General features: G+C 40.7%; 1 protein-coding gene across 5 annotated transcripts in view; it reads right to left on the bottom strand.

The window, feature by feature from the left end:
• FMN1 (formin 1) overlaps positions 1-21,079 on the bottom strand; it is a 447,127-nt gene that overhangs the window by 16,807 nt on the left and 409,241 nt on the right. For all 5 annotated transcript variants that reach the window (XM_059056125.2, XM_067028908.1, XM_067028906.1 and 2 more), the window contains one exon: positions 18,121-18,270. In XM_059056125.2, the coding sequence (XP_058912108.1) occupies positions 18,121-18,270 (150 nt within the window). The remainder of the gene's footprint in view (positions 1-18,120; positions 18,271-21,079) is intronic.

Below are 21,079 nucleotides of genomic sequence, written 5' to 3'. Positions count from 1 at the left end.
AGATGCAGAGAAAGCTTTTGACAAAATTCAACACCCATTTATGATAAAAACCCTGCAGAAAGTAGGCATAGAGGGAACTTTCCTCAACATAATAAAGGCCATATATGACAAACCCACAGCCAGCATTGTTCTCAATGGTGAAAAACTGAAACCATTTTCACTAAGATCAGGAACAAGACAAGGTTGCCCACTCTCACCGCTATTATTCAACATAGTTTTGGAAGTTTTAGCCACAGCAATCAGAGAAAAAAAAGAAATAAAAGGAATCCAAACCAGAAAAGAAGAGCTGTCACTGTTTGCAGATGACATGATACTATACATAGAAAATCCTAAAGATGCTACCAGAAAACTACTAGAGCTAATCAGTGAATTTGGTAAAGTAGCAGGATACAAAATTAATGCACAGAAATCTCTGGCATTCTTATACACTAATGATGAAAAATCTGAGAGTGAAATTAAGAAAACACTCCCATTTACCACTGCAACAAAAAGAATAAAATATCTAGGAATAAACCTACCTAAGGAGACAAAAGATCTGTATGCAGAAAATGATAAGACACTGATGAAAGAAATTAAAGATCATACAAATAGATGGAGAGATATACCATGTTCTTTGATTGGAAGAATCAACATTGTGAAAATGACTCTACTACCCAAAGCAATCTACAGATTCAATGCAATCCCTATCAAGTACCACTGGCATTTTCCACAGAACTAGAACCAAAAAAATTCACAATTTGTATGGAAACACAAAAGACCCCGAATAGCCAAAGCAATCTTGAGAATGAAAAACAGAGCTGGAGGACTCAGGCTCCCTGACTTCAGACTATACTACAAAGCTACAGTAATCAAGACAGTATGGTACTGGCACAAAAAGAGAAATTTAGATTAATGGAACAGGATAGAGAGCCCAGAGATAAACCCATGCACATATGGTCACCTTATCTTTGATAAAGGAGATAGGAATGTACAGTGGAGAAAGGACAGCCTCTTCAATAAGTGGTGCTGGGAAAGCTGGACAGGTACATGTAAAAGTATGAGATTAGAACACTCCCTAACACCATACACAAAAATAAGCTCAAAATGGATTAAAGACCTAAATGTAAGGCCAGACACTATCAAACTCTTAGAGGAAAACATAGGCAGAACACTATGACATAAATCACAGCAAGATCCTTTTTGACCCACCTCCTAGAGAAATGGAAATAAAAACAAAAATAAACAAATGGGACCTAATGAAACTTAAAAGCTTTTGCACAGCGAAGGAAACCATAAACAAGACCAAAAGACAACCCTCAAAATGGGAGAAAATATTTGCAAATGAAGCAACTGAGAAAGGATTAATCTCCAAAATTTACAAGCAGTCATGCAGCTCAATAGCAAAAAAACAATCCAATCCAAAAATGGGCAGAAGACCTAAATAGACATTTCTCCCAAGAAGATATACAGATTGCCAACAAACACATGAAAGAATGCTCAACATCATTAATCACTAGAGAAATGCAAATCAAAACTACAATGAGGGGCTTCCCTGGTGGCGCAGTGGTTGAGAATCCGCCTGCCGATGCAGGGGACACGGGTTCGTGCCCCGGTCCGGGAAGATCCCACATGCCGCGGAGCGGCTGGGCCCGTGAGCCATGGCCGCTGAGCCTGCGCATCCGGAGCCTGTGCTCCGCAACGGAAGAGGCCACAACAGTGAGGCCCGCATACCACACACACACACAAAAAAACAACTACAATGAGATATCATCTCACACAGGTCAGAATGGCCATCATCAAAAAATCCAGAAACAATAAATGCTGGAGAGAGTGTGGGGAAAAGGGAACACTCTTGCACTGCTGGTAGGAATGTAAATTGATACAGCCACTATGGAGAACAGTATGGAGGATCCTTAGAAAACTAAAAATAGAACTACCATACGACCCAGCATTCCCACTACTGGGCATATACCCTGAGAAAACCATAATTCAAAAAGAGTCATGTACCAAAATATTCATTGCAGCTCTATTTACAATAGCCAGGACATGGAAGCAACCTAGGTGTCCATCATCAGACGAATAGATAAAGAAGATGTGGAACATATATACAATTGAATATTACTCAGCCATAAAAAGAAACGAAATTGAATTATTTGTAGTGAGGTGTGTGGACCTGGAGTCTGTCATACAGAGTGAAGTTACTCAGAAAGAGAAAAACAAATACCGTATGTTAACACATATATATGGATCTAAGAAAAGAAAAAAAAAAGTCATTAAGAACCTAGGGGTAAGACGGGGCATAAAGACACAGACCTACTAGAGAATGGACTTGAGGATATGGGGAGGGGGAAGGGTAAGCTGTGACGAAGTGAGAGAGTGGCATGGACATACATACACTACCAAACGTAAAATAGTTAGTGGGAAGCAGCCGCGTAGCACAGGGAGATCAGCTCGGTGCTTTGTGACCACCTAGAGGGGTGGGATAGGGAGGGTGGGAGGGAGGGAGATGCAAGAAGGAAAAGATATGGGAACATATGTATATGTATAACTGATTCACTTTGTTATAAAGCAGAAACTAACACACCATTCATTGTAAAGCAATCATACTCCAATAAAGATGTTAAAAAAAAAAAAGAGTACAAAGTTCTCACCTCCCTTACAAAACTGGAAGGTGTGGCAACAGTGTGTGGCATTTCTGTGCGGCAACACCTCAGTCTGCAACACTTGCCATCACTCCCCATCCTATCCTCAGCTCGAGGCTGTCCAGTGGTACCATCCACCAGCTTGTTTGCACAACTGGTTTTCTTATACCCAGCACACACCACTCGTTTTTGCTGCCTGCCTAGACTCTCTAAGCTTTGGAGTTTTGGCTCGAGACTTGCTGGAAGGCTTCTGTGATAGTTCAGGAGCCCAGGGATGAGGGCCCAGACAATGAAGTAGTCTTTGAAATGATCTAGTTCCCTCTGATTCATCCTACTGATGAATATGGTCTTGATTATCAATGCGTAACTCTTAAGAATGTTACCTCCCTTCTCAAAGACTCTCAGTGACTCCCAATCAACTTCAGCTGGGGTAGCAAAGGTTTCCTATAACGGGCCAGAGAGTCAATATTCTAGATTTTGTGAGCCATATGGTCTCTGGAACTACTCAACGCTGCTGTTGTAGCGTGAAAGGAGCCCTAAAAAATACACAAATGAAGGGCAGTGCAATGTCGTGTTCTAAGAAATTTATTTACAAAAACGAGTTGTGGGCTGGATTTGAACTATAGTATAGGATCCAAATTCCTTACTCTGGCAATCAAAACTCCATGTTTCGAACTTAGTTTACTGGTCTATCTTACCTTTTCAGACCCAGATCTGGTTCAATACTGTCCTTGGACAAATCACTTAACCCTTCTGAGCCTCAACTCAATTTCAACTTAAAAGTGGAAATAATACCATACCTAAATAACACAATTGCTATGAAAATTAAAGACACTTATTATCTGTGATTACTTATCAAGCATCCTTTCCTTCACCTCACTCCATGTATTCCCTGTCCTGTCCAAACTTCTCACTCTTCTTTCTACCAAGGCTTTTCTCACCCCTGCATCTTACTCTTATTGTTCCGTCAATGACTTTGTTACTCACTTCCATGTCTTCAAATTCTTCCCATTCTTCTAGTGTCAGCTTAAGTGCCAGAGTCATGAAAGCTTCCTTCATCTCTCTTAAGTCAGAAGTAATTGCTCTTTTCTCAAGTGAAAGGGCACTTTGTGCCTCTCTTATGGCACTTAGGAACTTTTCCTCTCAGGACTGTATAGGTGTCTTATTTCCCTCAAACCACTGGAACCACTTGAGGACAACGATCATGCCTTCTGCATACTGGGTCTTCTCTCTGATCCTACATCTAGCACTGTGCCATGCAGCAGTGAGTTGTTAGGAAATATCTAGGTGAAAGACAAATGACTTGCATTGACAGCTTTTCTCCGCTTTACCTCAAACAAGCCTAAATGTTTAGTAAATACCCAGAAGTTGTAGGACAATTATCTTTTGCATTTAGCCATGGGAAAAAAATAAAATGTAAAAGCATTAAAAAATCTAGCTCCAGTTATTGATTAGCTGGTTGAGTCCTAAATACGGAAAAAGAAAGGGTGCTTAAGGCCACCCAAATGTGCTAAATATTTATGCAGGTCAGATTACATACATATTCCAGGATTCCTGAAAGTATCCACATTACTTTGCCCCCAAGGAGACTGAGGCTCAGAGAAGTTATACAACTTTCGCCAAGTCTGGAATTTGCCTCTCTCACTTAGGAGGTAAGAACTTTTTTGCATGCAGTCAAAGAGAACTGTTTGGACAATTTCTAGCTACAGCCATGCTCGATCTCTCCCTTGGCTTCATTGCTCATGGACTTGTCTTTGGTTCTGGCCTAGATCTTGGTTCTGTTTTTGTTTCAGGTCTAAATATTTACGCTAGACTCTCACACATAGTTGCTCATGATTACTCATAGGCAAATACCTAGGCTTGATTTCAAAGGTTACATCTCATGCCCTCTAAAACAAAATTCTGAAATATAGGGAGGAAGACATACAAGTAAGTTAGAGAAAGAAAATAACTACTTTCAATTTACAAATGCTTCAATAAAAGTGATTTCTGAAAACCTTTTCTTCCTTTCCGTTATAACACATCCCTAGAGAGTTATTAAGGGCCCCAGTAAATTTCAGTTGCTGCCAAAGTCTACTGAGGAAAGACGTGAATATGAGATAGGACAGTGACATGTGTCCTCAGATGATCCTGCTTAGTCCTTGTTCTACAGAAATGATTTGCAACCTTGGTTGGTTGGGGAGGGAATTCTGCTTCCAGTTAGAAAGCTCCAAGAGAACATTATTCCCATCCTAAATGAAAAGATCTGGATAAGGTACAAAATCACACTTTTTCTTAACCCATTAGAGAGCTGGTATCACAAGGCAGCTGAGGCAACTGCATCCCAAAGAGTGATACGCCTTTCCATTTAAAGGCTCAGGTTCCCCACATTACAGCCTCCTTTTCTGGGAGATCTGGGCATGCTTTGGGGTTTCTACAGGCTAGATGTGTATCCCTGCAGCTGAATCAAACCAACTCAGAGCACAGCCTTCTGTGAGATTGAAGAAGTACGATGTCTTTATTCTTCAGACATCCAGTGTTTCATTGGCTCATGATGTACAAGGCAGAATATACTGAAATCATCCTGAACTTTACAATAACAGAAGTGCCTTTAATTTTAACCATAGGGATTGGGCATGCCAGCCAACCAAGAGGTAAGTGAGATATAGGAGGTGGAGTAGAGTGTTCAGGCTGTTTTGTACTCCTTGTCACTAATGGAAAAACCAATAACTTAGAGCAGCATTTTCAAACTGTCTTCCAAAGAGCCTCAGCAAAGGTGCCTCAGGAAAAGAAGGAAGAGTTAAGGATTCTCTTAACCCCAACATCTGCAAGCCTGCTTCAACCAGAAAAGCTTCATTTAATCTGTTTTATATATTGGGGTTTCATGAATGTTTTCATTTGGATAAAAAAAGCCCTGCTGTTTAGAAAAAAAAGTTGGAACATGCTATGTATGGAACTCAACAGAACCCACTGAATCTCTTAGGCGGGGAAGAGAAAAAAATACCCTTCCTGTTCATGAGATTGAGAGCCAACAGAAGTCTTCTTCCTAAAGAACTGTCCAGGGATATCTGGGAGATGAACAGCTGATTAAGAAGACAAGGCCTCTTAAAAGAACCCTTCTTCTGACAGCATAGCCACCAGATTTCAGCTTTGGGGCTCTAATAAAATATCGAATCTGTAAAAATCAAAACACAGCCAGTTCTGCCACTCTCCTCTGCATGGTACTTCCCAGATATGTTCTAAGCCTGGGACATGGAGAGTCTCTGACAAATACTCACAGACAGGCACCGTGGGGACAGATTCAGAGGAGCTGAAGTGTGGGAAAACTAAGTGCCCAGGGGGGCACCCACTTACTTCCTGTCCTAAAGTCAGGAATTACCTTACATTTCATTATGGTTCATTTTCCTTGGGGTCTTTCTGGGAATTTTAACTGATCTTCCTGATTTGGGTCCTATTCTACTCTCCAACTTCTATTTGCTTCCTTTGCTCTTACTACCTTAGAATGAAGATGAAATGAATCCAACTGATTACACCTAAGGTTCCTCCCAATTTAATTCTGTGACTGCAATTAACGTTTTCTTTGGATCATCTGTTCTTTCCCTTTTCCTTTCTTTCCCATTCCAAATAACTGTCTGAAGTGCAACAAGACTGTCAACCTATTAACTTTTGAATAATTCTTAAGTATGAGGCTAGGTTATATTTTTAAAGAAAAATAGTTGCACAGGCAACTGATGGGTGTCTGGATGCAACTGATCTCAAATCATGGCTCAGGTTGGAATCTATGCTCTAAAGAGTGGGGTTAATTTTAGTATTTAAAAATGAGTAAATGTTCTGGAAAAGGCAGAACTATGGAGACAATAAAAAAAATGAGTGACTGTGGGGCAAGGAGGAGATGTGACTAGGCAGAGTGCAGAGGGGCTTTAGGGCAGTGAAAATACTCTGTATGATATTATAATGATGGATTATATTATTACGCAATTTGTCCGAACCCACAGAATGGACAACACTAACAGTGAACCCTAAGGTAAAAACTATGGACTCTGGGTAATTACGGTGTGTCAATAATATTCATCTTTGGTTAAAAAAAAAAAGTATCATTATGATGAGTGACGTTGATAATGGAGGAGGCTACACATGTTTGGGGACAAGGAGATACATGGGAATTCTCTGTAGGAAATCCACCTACCTCTCGATTTTGTTGTAAACCTAGAACTGCTCTAAATAATAAAATATTTTTAAAAAATGAAAAAACATGGGTAGATGGCCCCCACAAATTACCATTCTGTCTTAAATGCCTGTTGGTTTATTTGTTAGAAATCCTCTAAACGAAAATGATCAATTCATTTCAGCAAATGGAAAATAGACAATCTGGTTATATTACCAGGACATACTTGTTAATAAATCACTCAACTCTTGTAATGTTGACAATGGGACTGAGGAAGCGACTTCAGGATTACAGAAGTAAAGTTTTGTCTATAGAGCTACTAGCTTCAAAGAAGAAGCTCTGTTAGCCATCCAGTACAGTGTGACCTAAAAACATTAACTACTGCATGACCCAGACCATGTACACATCTTCACTGAAGATATTCAAAGTCAATGGCTTTGGGAACATCAGTGGATAAAGGCAAAGAAAAGGGAGGCACTGCACGAATATAGTTCATAAAATGCATGTTGGTAAAAGCATGAAATATGACCAGCTGTAATGTAAATCTGTTTACAGAAGACTTAATATCAGTCATCGCTAAAGAGGTCAAAATAGTCTAGAAAGGGAGCAGGGCAGGCTTCTGTGCACCAGTATGTGTAGTAATGGGCCTCGGAGTCAGCATGTTACAGGGAATAACATCCAAGTTCCCTAAAAAAAAAAAACAGGATAAATAAAAGCTGAAGGTCCAAATCACTATGTCACTAGGCTTATCCTAAAATTTAAAGACATGTGAACCAGAATCTACCAAGCACGAGAACTCTTCCTTCTGGTGGCTATTCTGAAATACACAGAAGAACATGATCAGCCAAGGAGCATGAGAAAAACATGCCCTTGTCCATGGCCCCGTAAATTGTGGCCCGGGGCCCTTTGAAGGGTAGATAAGGTTTTGTGGGATAGCACCTGCTGAAGATCATGCTTGTAAATAAATAACTTGCCAGTCTGGCTTCCCAATGTGGGTTGACTTTACGAATCATTATTAGGGACACCTTCTATAAGTAAATGGTACTATTTTTATGGTCTCCCTTTAGGAGAAGAAAATCAGAGACGGTGTTTAAGAAGCTGCAGAGATGAAATACCAACTGACTATCCACTCTTTTCCTGTAATCTCCTTGTAGCCTTGAACTAAGTAGCATCAGGTCAAGGAGCAAAGAATACTATTCAGAGAGACTTTGGGGAGGTGTGGGAGTGGCTTTATTGCTTAAGAAAGCTTAATAGCACACGGTTTATGTATTTTCGATGGAGAAGGTTGAGGGCAACATCCCAGTAGTTTCCTCATTAGGATTCCCTGGTGTTAACATCGTAGGGGTTGTTTTTAACGTTGTGCTTTTAGAAGGCGTAGCTATGTCAGGCTACCCTTCCAGCCACTGCCTAGTAGCCTGGACATTAGAGGGAAGGCGTGTGAGCTTTGTGGGGTTTCTTTATATCTTTTGATACTCCCAAGCCGCCACAGTACCTCCACACAGGTACTGTCCTCAGTTCATTGAGGACGCTGAGGTTGTTTCTCCACAGCTGGGGGAGAGGGGGTTAACATCCAGCTTCAGTTCTAAATAAGTAAATGCAATCAGGGAGACCCGCCAAGGGCCTTGGGAACTGCCCTTATTTCTACCCACCTTGACAACAGTCCCTCATGAGGTATTTCTGAATTCTTGATATAACTACTATACGGCGATAACAGTTATGAAAGCCAATGAAATAAAGTCACTCTTTACTGTCAGTAAAGAACCAACAACACAGTATATGTATAACTGAATCGCTGTGCTGTCCATCTGAAACTAACACAGCGTCGTAAATCAACTATACTTCAATTTTAAAAAAACCCCAACAACACAAAGACTAAATTCATTAACTCCTCAGTGTAAAGGGACATTTCTTCCTCACTGCTGCAGCTGATGGAAACATCACGGACTCGTCTATGTGGAATGCTTGCAAAGGGTAAGAAAATAAAACTCAGAAAAGACAGCCATAGACAATATGAAATAATGGGTAGCCTCAAAATCATTTATCTCAGGCAGGCCAGCAGGGCCACAGACTTAGACAGACACACACTTTTCTATGCTTTTTCCCTCTTCAGAGTCTGACCCTTGACCTTGACTAACCCTTCCATCCCTGTGTCCCCCAAGCCAGTCTCACTAGCAGCCATGGTAAGACAGACCAGCAGGAAAGTAAGGCAGGTCTTAAACTTAAAAGACTTAGCTCCTTACACATCAGAATCTAGCCTCTCAGTGATTCCATGATAAATTAGCCCATCACTTCCACTTCCTACATTTGACAACTTTCCCTACCTCATTCCTAAGATATTTTTCTATTTACAATGAAGGAAGTCCTCCTAGAGACCACATTTCACCAGCTACACAATCAGCCACTTGATAGCTTTTGCGGGTTATCACTTGTAGTTCCCAAACACACTTTGACTTCAAATGATTAATTGCAGAACAAAGACCGCTTCCGTTTGCAGAGCGTCTCCCCCAGGCCACAGGGGAGTGGAAGTGTGGGGGGGTCCTTGACTTGCCCTGGAATGCATGATCAGTTAAAGCCAATCACTCTGCACTTGGTAGACGAAACACCCTGAGCCGCCTGGGCGATTTAGGTGTGGAGTGAAAGGTAACAGCATTGCGTTTCCTTGTTCGGGGAGAGGCGTCTGGGAGGCAGCCTGGAAACTCAAGCCGGTCCTGGGACATAAATCTGCAAGTTTAATTGCAATGCATTGCTTGTCTTTGGAAGACATTTCCAATCCTGATAATGAAGACATGCACAGTGCTTGCAGATGCCAACTCCGGCCCCCGCTCTGGTTTTGAAACCTTTACCACCTACCTAGTCTCTCCAAAAACTGGAACTGATCAGAGCCTGTTTGCAGGGGTGACTAAAACGAAAAGGGGGAGGAAGCAGGGGAGATTGGGTGGAGCAGGCAGCCTTTCTGGCGCCCCTCAAATCATACTACCCAGGCAGCCCCCTATTCCATCTATTCTCTGCCCAAGGCAGGAGCTGTCAGGAGTCCCACAGATAAGCCACTTAGAAATATTCTAGCGGAATGAAGGAGACTTACTTTGGGTTTCCATTGCTGTCTGCCAAGCTAGGGAAAGGGCGCGTGGATGGATGCTCTCAAAGGTTCTTATGTGAGCTCTGAAGAGGTGTGAGGCTTGACACAGCCTGAATCCCAAAGACCTTCACTTCCTTCTTTGTTTCTTTGTTTCTTTCTTTTTTTTTTTTTTAAGACAAATTGAAAGTAATACAGGCAAGAACAGAGAAGGTGATTGTTTTACCCCATTAACTAGTCTTTCTTGTTTTGAACATGTCTATCCTCTTTAACCAAGCTATAAAGATTTTAGATACTTGAGCAAAAGCAACCCATATGGGATATGTTTGGGGAATTCTACCACCAAAGTCTAAATAAATAAGATCTCTCATCTATCAGCAAATTCTGTAATCAATTTCAACGTGGCAAAGGAAAACACAGTGACTGTTTATTTGTTCAACAAATATTAATTGAGCACTCACTACGTATAAGGAAATATAAGATGCTAGAGAGAGAACAAAGAAGTATGAGGTATTGCCCTTGTCTTCTACAGCTTATGATTTATTTGAGGGGGAAATGTCTATAAGAAAATGAATGAAAAAGAAATCACTAATGCCAAAATTAAAGAGGTAGTAACCATCTCCCCCTGCCCTAGTTTTGGAGGAAAGATAGCTCACAGAGATTGGGGAAAGCTTTATGAAGGAGGCATTGTGGTCACCAGATTAAAGTCTTCCAGAATAAGGTCTCATAGCTTGTACAGCACTTAAGAATGAATAGGTATTTTAAAAGTACGTGCTTAAATCAAGCTGATTAAGTGGTGCACATTTATGTTATGGGAATGCAAAGTGCAAATGAGATGAGAGACTGGTGTCTACTCCAAGGATGCACAGGAAACACAGCAATTAGGCTGGCCCCTGAAATCACACTATGTGATTCCTTCAAAATGTGTGCTGAGCCTTCCAAGCCCAGGCCTTTGCCATGTGATCTCCAAGATGTCCTTACCCCTTTCATCTCTACATAGCTGAATTCATCTGCTCTGTCAATGTCCAGCTCATTTCCCACCTAAAACCACAGGAAATAAGGGCTGGAAGAGACCTTCACGATCACCTGAGTCTAACAGTTCCTAAACTCGGCTGGACATAGTAAGAATTCCTTGGGAAGATGAACTTCCTCCTCCCATCTCCAAAGCTGACCTGATAGATTTCAGCAAGGGATGAAGCCAAGGTACTTACTGAAGCAACCGAACACAAAATGTGTTCTTGCTTATCCTCTCTACAAGGAGCTTTCTAAAACTGCAGATCCCTAGGTTCTAATCCTCTGCGATTCTGATTTGGTAAATCTGCTTACTTTTTTACAAAGCTCTCCAGGTGATTTGGAAGACCTGCCAGATCTGGTAGCAGCTGACATCCAACATTCCTGTACTGGCTTCTGAATCCCTTATACAACTTTTGTGGAGGGTGGCCCTGTTTATGGCTAACCATCTTCCCAAAGCCCTCCCTGGCCTCCTCATTCCTTAGGAATCATTTCCTCCTCCAAACTCACACCGCCCAGGATCTTCAGTGCTCAGTATCATTTTGTACTATGTTGTGAAGTCCTTTCTCTATCAGTAAACAATTAGCAGGCTCCATGCTGGAGAATGCACCATAGAAGATACGATAAGGGATGGGTTTATGTCCTAAAGGTGGAAAAAGACACATAAAGTGCTAAAGTAACAAGTTGGACGGAATTAAGTGCTAAAGGATGGTAAGAAAAATACGCTATCTGAGACCAGATAAAGATGTAATTCTTTTACTTAGGGGTATTTCAGAAGAGTTTGAGGGGAGAGGTTTTGGAGGTCGCCCTTAGAAGATGACTATGTTTTGACCAGCAGGAAATAACTGGGACAATGCAATGTAAAGAAATTACCCAATGAGAACACCAGGCCAGAATGGGTAGATGTGAGAAACACTGAGTCAATATCATGGGTATGTGGGGGATGAGGATATGGGAAATGAGGTTGGAAAGTGAATGAAGGCAAGTTTTTGGAGGCTCATGCTCTAATTTGGGAGAAATAGAGAATACTTGAAAAAGCTCAAGCTTTAGTGTCACATAAGACCTAGGTCATTATCCCCATTCTGTCGATTAGGAGTGAAACTGTGATGTTGGTAATTCGTTTACTCTCTCCTCTGCTTATCTGCACAATAGTAATACACTTTTTCAGGGCTGTTGTAAGGCCCCCAAAATTCATGAATCTAAGTACCAATCATGGCTGATTTTCTTCCCTTTATTTCAGAACAGAATATGTTTAAACAGGATATGTTCAAAGAAATAGATGTGATCTGACTTCTGTTTTAGAAAGATAGCTGGATACAATATTAAGGGCCAATGAAGAGGAAATAGAAACACTATAGGCAGAGAGAACAGTCAGAAGGATGTAGCAATAATCCAGGTGAGAGATGAGGTCCCGACCTAGGCAAAGCCACTGAGAAAACAGGATGAAAAAGAGTAACCACTAAGGAGGTAAAACTGAGAAGTTAGCCGCAGGTGGAAAGTGAATCTTGGAGCATTAAAGACAGTTCAGGTTTCCAGCCTGCCTTTGGCTACTAGGAGGAGGAGAAGGGTGCAAATGAAATTTAGGGACCCTCAGAGTAGGCATATACTGAATTGCAGATGAAAGTTGGGCAGCCGGTGGGAACGTTTAGCGTGAAGTAGGAGATTTGAGTCTAAGACTTAGAACTAAGAGGTTGTTTCTGGGTACCCAGTTAGCTGTCTGATTTCACAAATTGGAAAGGTGGCAAAGTCTGCCACTGGTCTCAGCATCCATTTCTCCTTCTCCCTTAAGTAATGGAACCCATGAGTCTTTAGCTGGGCCTCTGGCTCCCAGAGAAACTTGCACTTCCTGGTCTCCCTTGCATATAGCCATGAGACTAAGTTTTGCTCAATGAAATACGTGTACCTTCCAGGTCCACCCCCCTTTAAAGGAAATGGTGTGCCCTCCCCTTTCTACTGGCAGGAACTCAGCAGCAGTGGCGCTGGCCGACGTGATGTGAGCCATCTTTACACTTGTGAATAAGGACCACACCTAATGATAGTGGCCACAAGAGAAAAGGAATCTGGGTTCTGAACTTCTAAACAATTTATACTCAGATTGTTAGGCAAAAGTAAAATAAATTTTTCTTGTTTAAGCAACAGTTACTTTGGTCTTTGTTATGGCAGCCGAGGCTTTGGTCTTACTGATACAGAAAGGAGTGGATGTGTGTTATGGAAAAAGAAATGAGGAAATGTATATAAACTCTTCTTTTAAGAAGCTGGAAGAAGAGATCGCTAGTTTCCAGAGGAAAGAGGGTCAAAAGAGGTGTTTTAATTTTTAAGAATCAATGATCCCATAATTTTTACCATTTAGAAGTCTACATAATCTCCTCTCCTTACTCATGGTGTATTTTTAATTTTACAGAAGTAGTTTTAAATTCATTGCTTGGGAAATAAGCGGGTTTTATTCTTTGTGATTACGATAATCACACATTCTGTTTATAAGTTCACTTGTTGGGACATTTACTGTTTGTGTATTTGTACAAAACTGCCTTCAAATGTGACTTAGGAAAATTCAAAGTTTTGCCGAGTAACGTGGGGGTGATTATTCATATTATTAAAGGGGTCCTTTAAAATATGAAGCTTCTTAGCAGTTAAGTGTATATAAATCATTTAACCACATAACAGAGGGCTAGGGTAACTTGTTAGACGTTACTGTAATGATCATGATTCAATAAATAAAAATTTTGGTTTATGGAACTTTTTCCAGGAATAACTATCATATAAAGAGAGGAATTCCTGCAATGTCTACACTGCAATCAACGGCTTCTTTGTGGGTTGAGTGATGGCCTCTCTAAGTCCCCAGCTCCTGGTCCTAAAGTGACCTGAGCAGTGAGCCCTGAGAACAGCTTTGGGATAACTCCACAACAGCTCTGCTGTCAAGGGTATGGCAGTTGCATAATTAACCATAATGACTGCAAGTAATATACCTAAAACAAAAACTCTGTTGTTATTTAGCTGAACTAAAAAAACCCAAACTAACCATCCATTTCCCCATGGTGTAAATTATAGTTATGCATATAATGAAATGTCTTATTTGCATTTCACATAAAATTCACCAAACTCCTTATTCACTCATTACTTACCCATTATGGGTTTTTAAATGGTACTTTTAAAGTCTGCTTTGGCTCAGGGTTGAATTATTTGCCAAGACTTTATTCCTGGAGTCATGAGCCCCCTAGGACTTCTTTACCTTTTGCAAATTCATGGCTCATTTTGTGGGGAGTAGTTGTTTGTGGCCTCTATATGTGCATGTGTGGGCATGTGTGGGGAGCAGTCTTAACATATTCTAAATAGTGGAAAACTTCATAAGGGAGGGTTGTATATCCCAGAATAATTAAACAGGAAAAAAAAAAAAGAAAAAGCAGAAAATGAGTAAAGAATAGTCAATAAAGGTAGCAGCAAAAATTAGGTTATCTCCTTGCAACTATGCATATGCTCGAATAATCTGTTGATTTAACAGGTGGAAGAAATGTGTGTTGCAAAAATTCACTGACTGTTTGGCTGTCAGGAGACACAAATACAAAACTGCATGAAAAGGTAAAATTGAGGCAAAGCTGCCTCTCAGAATAAAAATCTTGATGAACTTTCATAAACCAGTAAATGCAATGTTGGATGCAGATGAAAATATTTTTGTGTGTATACTTTGTTTAAAAAAATGGTCTTCAAGACCAACCTTAGTATTTTAGGGGAGGAACTGGGAGTGTAAGCCAAGGAAGCTGTAGACATTTACCAAGTCCAAGAGGACAGTGAAAATTCTCCCTGCCCCCAAATCTCTTCCCCACTCACCACCAGACCTTGGGTGGAATGTCGTTCAGTATAATCCCCTATGAGCTCAAGAGCAAAGGTGAGGGGAGTTATCTCAGAAATAAAACAGTTTCTCGAAATATTAAAAAAAAAAAAAGTAGTTTCTAGATTCACAGAGATTTTGAGCTAGAAAAGATCTTAGTGAACATTTGGTTCCTGCTTCATCCCAATACATACATTTTACAGATATGATATATGGGTCCTCCAGGCAATAAGCGATTGGCCCAAGATCACAAAGCAAATTAATGGCATAAAAATGCTGGGTTTCAACTCTCTCTTTCTAGAGGTCTTTTTTACACTACTGAGCACTGCCAGTAACTACTCAGCAGGGGTAAGAGAAGGACCTAGTATACTTCACTGGAGGATGAGTTCTAGTACTAGGGGCACCATGAGGACTTAGTGGGTCACAGACTGAAGGTCTAGGGAGCGAGGCACTCTGGACTTGCGCCTAGACTCAGAAGTTTTCTATTTTGCCTAATATTGGCATACACGACAAGCAATGTTTCATGCCATTAATATACCATCATACAGTAGCTTGCTCTTCTACTGAGAGTTAATCTGCAGGTAAACCATATCCCCAGTGAAATACTATGTCTATTCTACTCAAATTCAGAATTGTGTCCTGATACCAGCTTAATAATAGGGGGTTTGTCATTCATTTTCAAGGCACAAGCACATTGGACGTTTTTATCAGTCACCTGTGTGTTCAGACATCGTTCTGGGTCTCATGAGGGGTAGTTGTTACCCTGCTATGGAGCTGCATCATTTCGATTTTGCATCAAGCTAATCTGCATCCATGGAAACCATACTAAGCAGAACAAGAAGTAAATATTCTCTAACCCTTAAAATTGACCTCAAGTGACCTAAAGTAGTTTTCAAAACTTCCATCTCATTTGGAAGTGAATCTGTCTCTTTGAAAATACTATTATTGAGCCTTAATTTTTCTCAGTGATTTTTGGGGTTTTAGTTGGCCTTAAAATACATCTCAAAATCAAGGGGATGAAATTCCTTTGGATGGGATCCCAAACTATAGTTTATTTTTCCCTAATAATTACAAGCTATGAGGTTTTCATTTGATTATGAATTTAATTTTTGAGGATGTCTTCATATTATCTTATGCTACCTCCTGACATTTAGTGTTGTTGGGATTTGTTGGAGAAGTACAATAAAAAATGACAATGTCAAACATCATTAACTATGGGTCAAAACAAAGCAATCATATTGTTTATCATTTGATTGTAATAGAAGAATTCAATTCGCTTATTTCACCACAACGAATATGTGATTCCAATCGTTTAAAAGCTAAAACCCTTAGCACATAGAGAACAACTGAAAAAAAATCCTCACTTCACGAGAAAACCCTGGATATTAACCAGTTTACTGAACTGGATGAGCAGTAGTATATATAATGCGCTAACATTTCTTAACAAAAAGATTTTTGTAAACAAGCTGCTTCCACAAATACTTTATGAGCCATCATTAACTTTCAGAGATGTTGTTTTAGGTTGGAAACCTTGGTGATCCATCTCACAAAGCATGGCTGGAATGAAGAAACCCCTGAAACTGCTAAATGAGAAGACCTGAAAAGGGTCTCGGGAAGTCATGACCCTTTAAAGGTGTTGGTTTACAGAGTGTGAAGTGGGCAATTCACCAGCTATACCCAGGAAGCAGCACAGCAAGTGCCCATCGCTAGGAATCAGAGAACAGGTCATTCTGCAGGGCGGTTGGAACCACCGCAGGCCCACAATGAGTGTGGTCTAACTTCTGTGATAGGGAAAAACTCCTCCATTTGGAATACGGTTCAGTATTTCAACAGAAGAATATTCAAATGAAAAGCAATTCATTACCGTCTCTGTTGGTTTTTTGGGACCATTTTTAGGGCTCCAACAACAAGGACAGATTCACTAAGGGCTAGGATCAAAATCTCAGGTGTAAAATCTTTAGCAAAGGCTGGACATTCAGGGCCCTCTGAGGGGCTCCCTGGCCTTCGGGTGTGGACGTGGAGAGCTGACTGGCCAGCTGCTACCTTGTTAGAGAGTGAGGAACTTGGCTCTGTCACTTTTCCTCTGAGGCTCACAAAACACAGAATGTATTCCACAGAAGCTTATTTTAGCTTAAAGGGCTAAACAAGAGATTGTAGGGTGAGAACAATGAGTGAGTGGGATGTCAAGATTTTTAGGGTTTTTTTTTTCATGTTATTATCAACGATCTGTTTTCTTAACAATGTCACTTAACTTTTCTCTGCTTCATTTTATCCCTATAATGGATATACTCAGTTTAACTCCCAAGTTCCAAAAGAGTTAATGGTGGGAAGATGTGTTGATAAATATTTTTAAAGCTCTTTGACTTCCTTAGAAAGAAAGCAGGTTTGTGAAAAAATTCCCTGAGAAATTATGTAGAGATTCAGTAAGACTGAGTCAAGAAACCTCTAAATTATGAGCCCTTTAAAGTAGCTTTTTAAGGTAAAACATATTAGTGTACTGTGTGTGTGTGTGTGTCTGTGTAGATATATTATGTGCATACCGTTTCTCTGATTACAAAGTAAAGAGCAAAAATTACTGAATTTTGGAATTTCAGGTCTCAATGTTTAGTGAGATATAGATGTTACAATTAAACCACTTCCCTTCATTTGTAGAATTTGTCTCTGACTCCACTTTGAATGACACTCTCATACATCTGTTCTGCAGGAGTACTAGTAAGACCTGTTTGAAGTTTAAATCCATGACACCCTTTGTAGAACAGTGGCAACCTGATCAAAACACTGATCAAGCAGAAATGCTTTTTTGTTCTGATCAACAGGGCCAAATTCAGTCTCTCTCTAAGGAGCACGCACACACACACACTTTCCCTATGTTCAGGGCCGAGGTTTTCCTTCTACCCCCAACTAATAAAATCAGGAGCCTTCAATGAGGTGAGCGGCATGCAGTTTGATGTCCTCAGCAGGATACGGGGAGTCAGAAGTGGCGCTGTAAATCCAGAGCGGGGCTTCAACACCGTGTTAAGTGTGGCCCGACTCTCAGAGATTTCCCTTTGATGCAAGTTCAGTATATTAATGGGAAAAGCATTCACTTTTATTTGTCTGTACTGTCTGCGACAGCAAGGCTGCCTCATTTAGCCGGGGCCAACATGAAAATACACAGAGAAGCAATCTGCTGCAAATTAGCACAGCTCCCCTTTCATTTACTAGCTAGTAATTGGAAGGGGTTAAGAAAGTGTAACTTATCAGATCACGTGAGTGTATTTGCTTGTGCGGACAGCAAGCCTCCCCCGAATTTCCCTATGAACTCTGAGGCAGTAATCCTTCCTCGACATCCACTTGATCCGAAAGGCGATACTGACACGGGTGAGATGCATACACTCCGTTAGGTTTGAGAAGGAAGTTTCCTAGACCCCCGAAGGGGGTGTTAATCAATCTATTAGAGCCTTACCTTTCTTTAGATATGTTTTTACTCTCCCGTTTCCAAATTGTCTTGAAGTCACTGCAGAACTCATACCACACCATAAACACATAGTTGGGTGTGATCTCCTTCTCACCAGACTTTGGCTTCATCCCAAAATATCCTACTGTTGTTTCAAAACTGCACATGTAGAGAAAAAAAACAGTGAGGTAGAGGGTGAGAGGCTGTCAACGCTAATACCCATAAGGGGAGGAGAGGGGACACCGGGAGAGTTTCTCCCACACACTTCTCTTCTCTAGCAAAGAAGCCCAGGCTTGAGTCACTGCGGCTTATCCTAAGCCTCAGTTAAGACCTACGTGTTCAAGCCAATTATCTAAGAAATTTAACATGACTGGGGATACTCCTGGGCACATCTTATCTGTATAAAACCAGCATGTATAATTCCAGGGTGTATGTAGGTAAAACTTTTGGGGTTTGTTCTTCATCTCAAATCCATGTCATTTACCTGCTCTTTGTGTTATGTTGAATGATTACATGGAACACTAATGAATGTTGGTTCTGTATCACCAGCAGTGGACAGTTAGAGAGCCCACGGGGAATCATCAATCTGCTGAGTGCTCCACAGAAAATCAAGAGACTGTTCTATCCTTATTCTGGCATCTGCTGGCTTTATAATCTTGGATCAATCATTCAACACTGGGCTCTCAGTTTTTCCAAGGGTAAAATAAGAGACTTACACCAAATGATATTTAAGAAAGCTACATTTTTAAAGCTTGATGTGATACAAGAATACAAACCTTCAATGTACAAAAATACATATAATTGAGGATATAGCAAGGATTGGAGGAAAAACCATTTTTGATCTTAAAAAATGATCTCTAACCCAGTCAGAAAAGAACCCAGGTTTTACAAGGGTGATTCCCCGATATCACTAAGAACCTCCTGACTCACCACTTGGAGGTTCATTCCCAGATGACTACCCAGGCCTCCCAAGCAGCCCTTCTTGGAGGCACTAGCTTTGCAGCAATTTATAGCTCTGCCCTCATTCCTTCTCCCTACCCACTCCAAGCCCCACAAGCTCATTTGCCATGAGCAAGAACACTTAAATAAATGGCCCCCTTTTCTAGGGTGTTGGAAACTAATCAAAGCAGGAATGGCTGGCCAGGTTTATTACTCAATGCTCTATCATCTGTTCAGACACAGCGTTTTTTTTTGGTTTTTGGTTTTTTTTTTTTTTTTTTTTTTTTTTTTTTTTTTTTTTTTTGTGGCCATCCCGAATACTGAGTTTCTAATGGAACGCTATTCAACGGCGATTGTAAAACCCTGAAGCCCCATTACTATTATGGAGCATACTTTCAACTCAGTCTCAGTTATTGGGCACTATGTATCTCATAAGATTTTATCACATTTCACAGATGAACTGTTAATTGATTCCATGGCTATGATTAGGTGAGATCCAAGCTGGAGCTGCAGCTCTGAGTCCCATAAATTCTTTCTGCTTCTGTAAATAATAAATCTGTTTTTAATGCAAATTAAAACTACTGGTCAGGGAGTTTTGGCTCCCAGTTATTAAAAGACTAGAAGTTGGAGAAAGGCAATAATTGCAGTAATTTCTTGAGGGACTTCTCTTATAATTCCAAACATACATATTTTGGAGCAAAACCAGAAAGTAGCAATGTCCACTTTTGCCCAGGTATGACTCGTAATTCTGTGGCAGTCAAAACGCTGAATATACTTTTTATTTCATTCAAAATGAAAATTAGATTGATTGTAGCATGGAAATTTGTAAGCAGAGAGTTCTGTAACCTAAAGGAACAGGCCATGAATTTCTTATGGAGTCATGGGCCTTTAGAACTGGAAGGGACCGACATGTCAGTCTGTCTAATGTTCCCATCTTACAGCTGAGAAAACAGAGGCCCAGAAAGATGGAATGACCTTACTCATCGGCAGAGTTGGGTCCCCTGATTCTCTGTGAAATGCTTTCTCTGCTCTAACCACTCCCTGTTGTTCATACTCACTGACCCAGGCATTTAAGAAATAAAATAGTCACGTTTTGGTCTGTTTCCACATTAGACACCTTTGCCACCTAAGTCATACGTAATGTGCATTACCCCCAGCAAAGCACATCATTATTCTTGTCTCTTCATTATGTTTACCTTCAACACAGAAACATATTTACTTGTGCACTGAATAGAGAAGAGAAAGTCTTCACTTTTAGTGTTCAGAGGAGCAAATTATCTTCCTATTTTCCAGCATGACATAGTGAAGAGCACAGAAACTCCACTCACTGTGCTTCAACGCCAACAGTTCCAGCGTTCTTTGGAGCGTAGACTGTGAGACCAAGATGTTGCAAGGATGATGCAGTTTCAGAGAATGACAGCATTGTTTGGTGGGTTATCACAGAGCTTGAGAAAAGCATGTCATCATCCTGTGGGCATCACTTTTCCCAACTCTGAATTGAACCACGTACCCTCACCACCTCTCCCCCAGGGAATCTGGGAGGCCCTGCTTGCTAACCCTCAAAGAGTATGAAACCTAAAGGAAATAGTGAATTTCAGCACATTTCCCCCCTATGTGTTTAAGTGAACCTCTTCAGGAGAACCAAAGCAAACAGAGTTGCAGAGGATGGCCTGGCTCTGGCACTCTGCAAGTTTAACAAAGACAAGGTCACTCTGAGGATGTGTGCCTTATTGGATTTCAGTGTGATCCCTTTGTTCCAGGAAAAGCCAAAAGCTAGAATATGAACCTACAACTATCTGATAAGGTCTAGACCACGTTCCTTCCCACCCACCCAGTCCCGCTCCAAACACAACTCTCTTCCTTTCAAATTTAATTTGGATTCACAGAAGACTGATTATTGAAAACCTTCTGAAATTTGGGCATGAAAACTGCTGTTATTTGACAACGATATTGGAATTTTCTCCAAGAGACAAAGGGGTTTGAAATTTCTGTTTCTCAGCAGATAACTAAAATAGCTTTCAACATTGAA

This window comes from Kogia breviceps, chromosome 3 (genome assembly GCF_026419965.1).
Source record: "Kogia breviceps isolate mKogBre1 chromosome 3, mKogBre1 haplotype 1, whole genome shotgun sequence".
NCBI classification, from domain to species: Eukaryota; Metazoa; Chordata; class Mammalia; order Artiodactyla; family Physeteridae; genus Kogia; species Kogia breviceps.
Note: the sequence above shows the minus strand (reverse complement) of the source record. Positions and strands in the feature narration are given on the sequence as shown.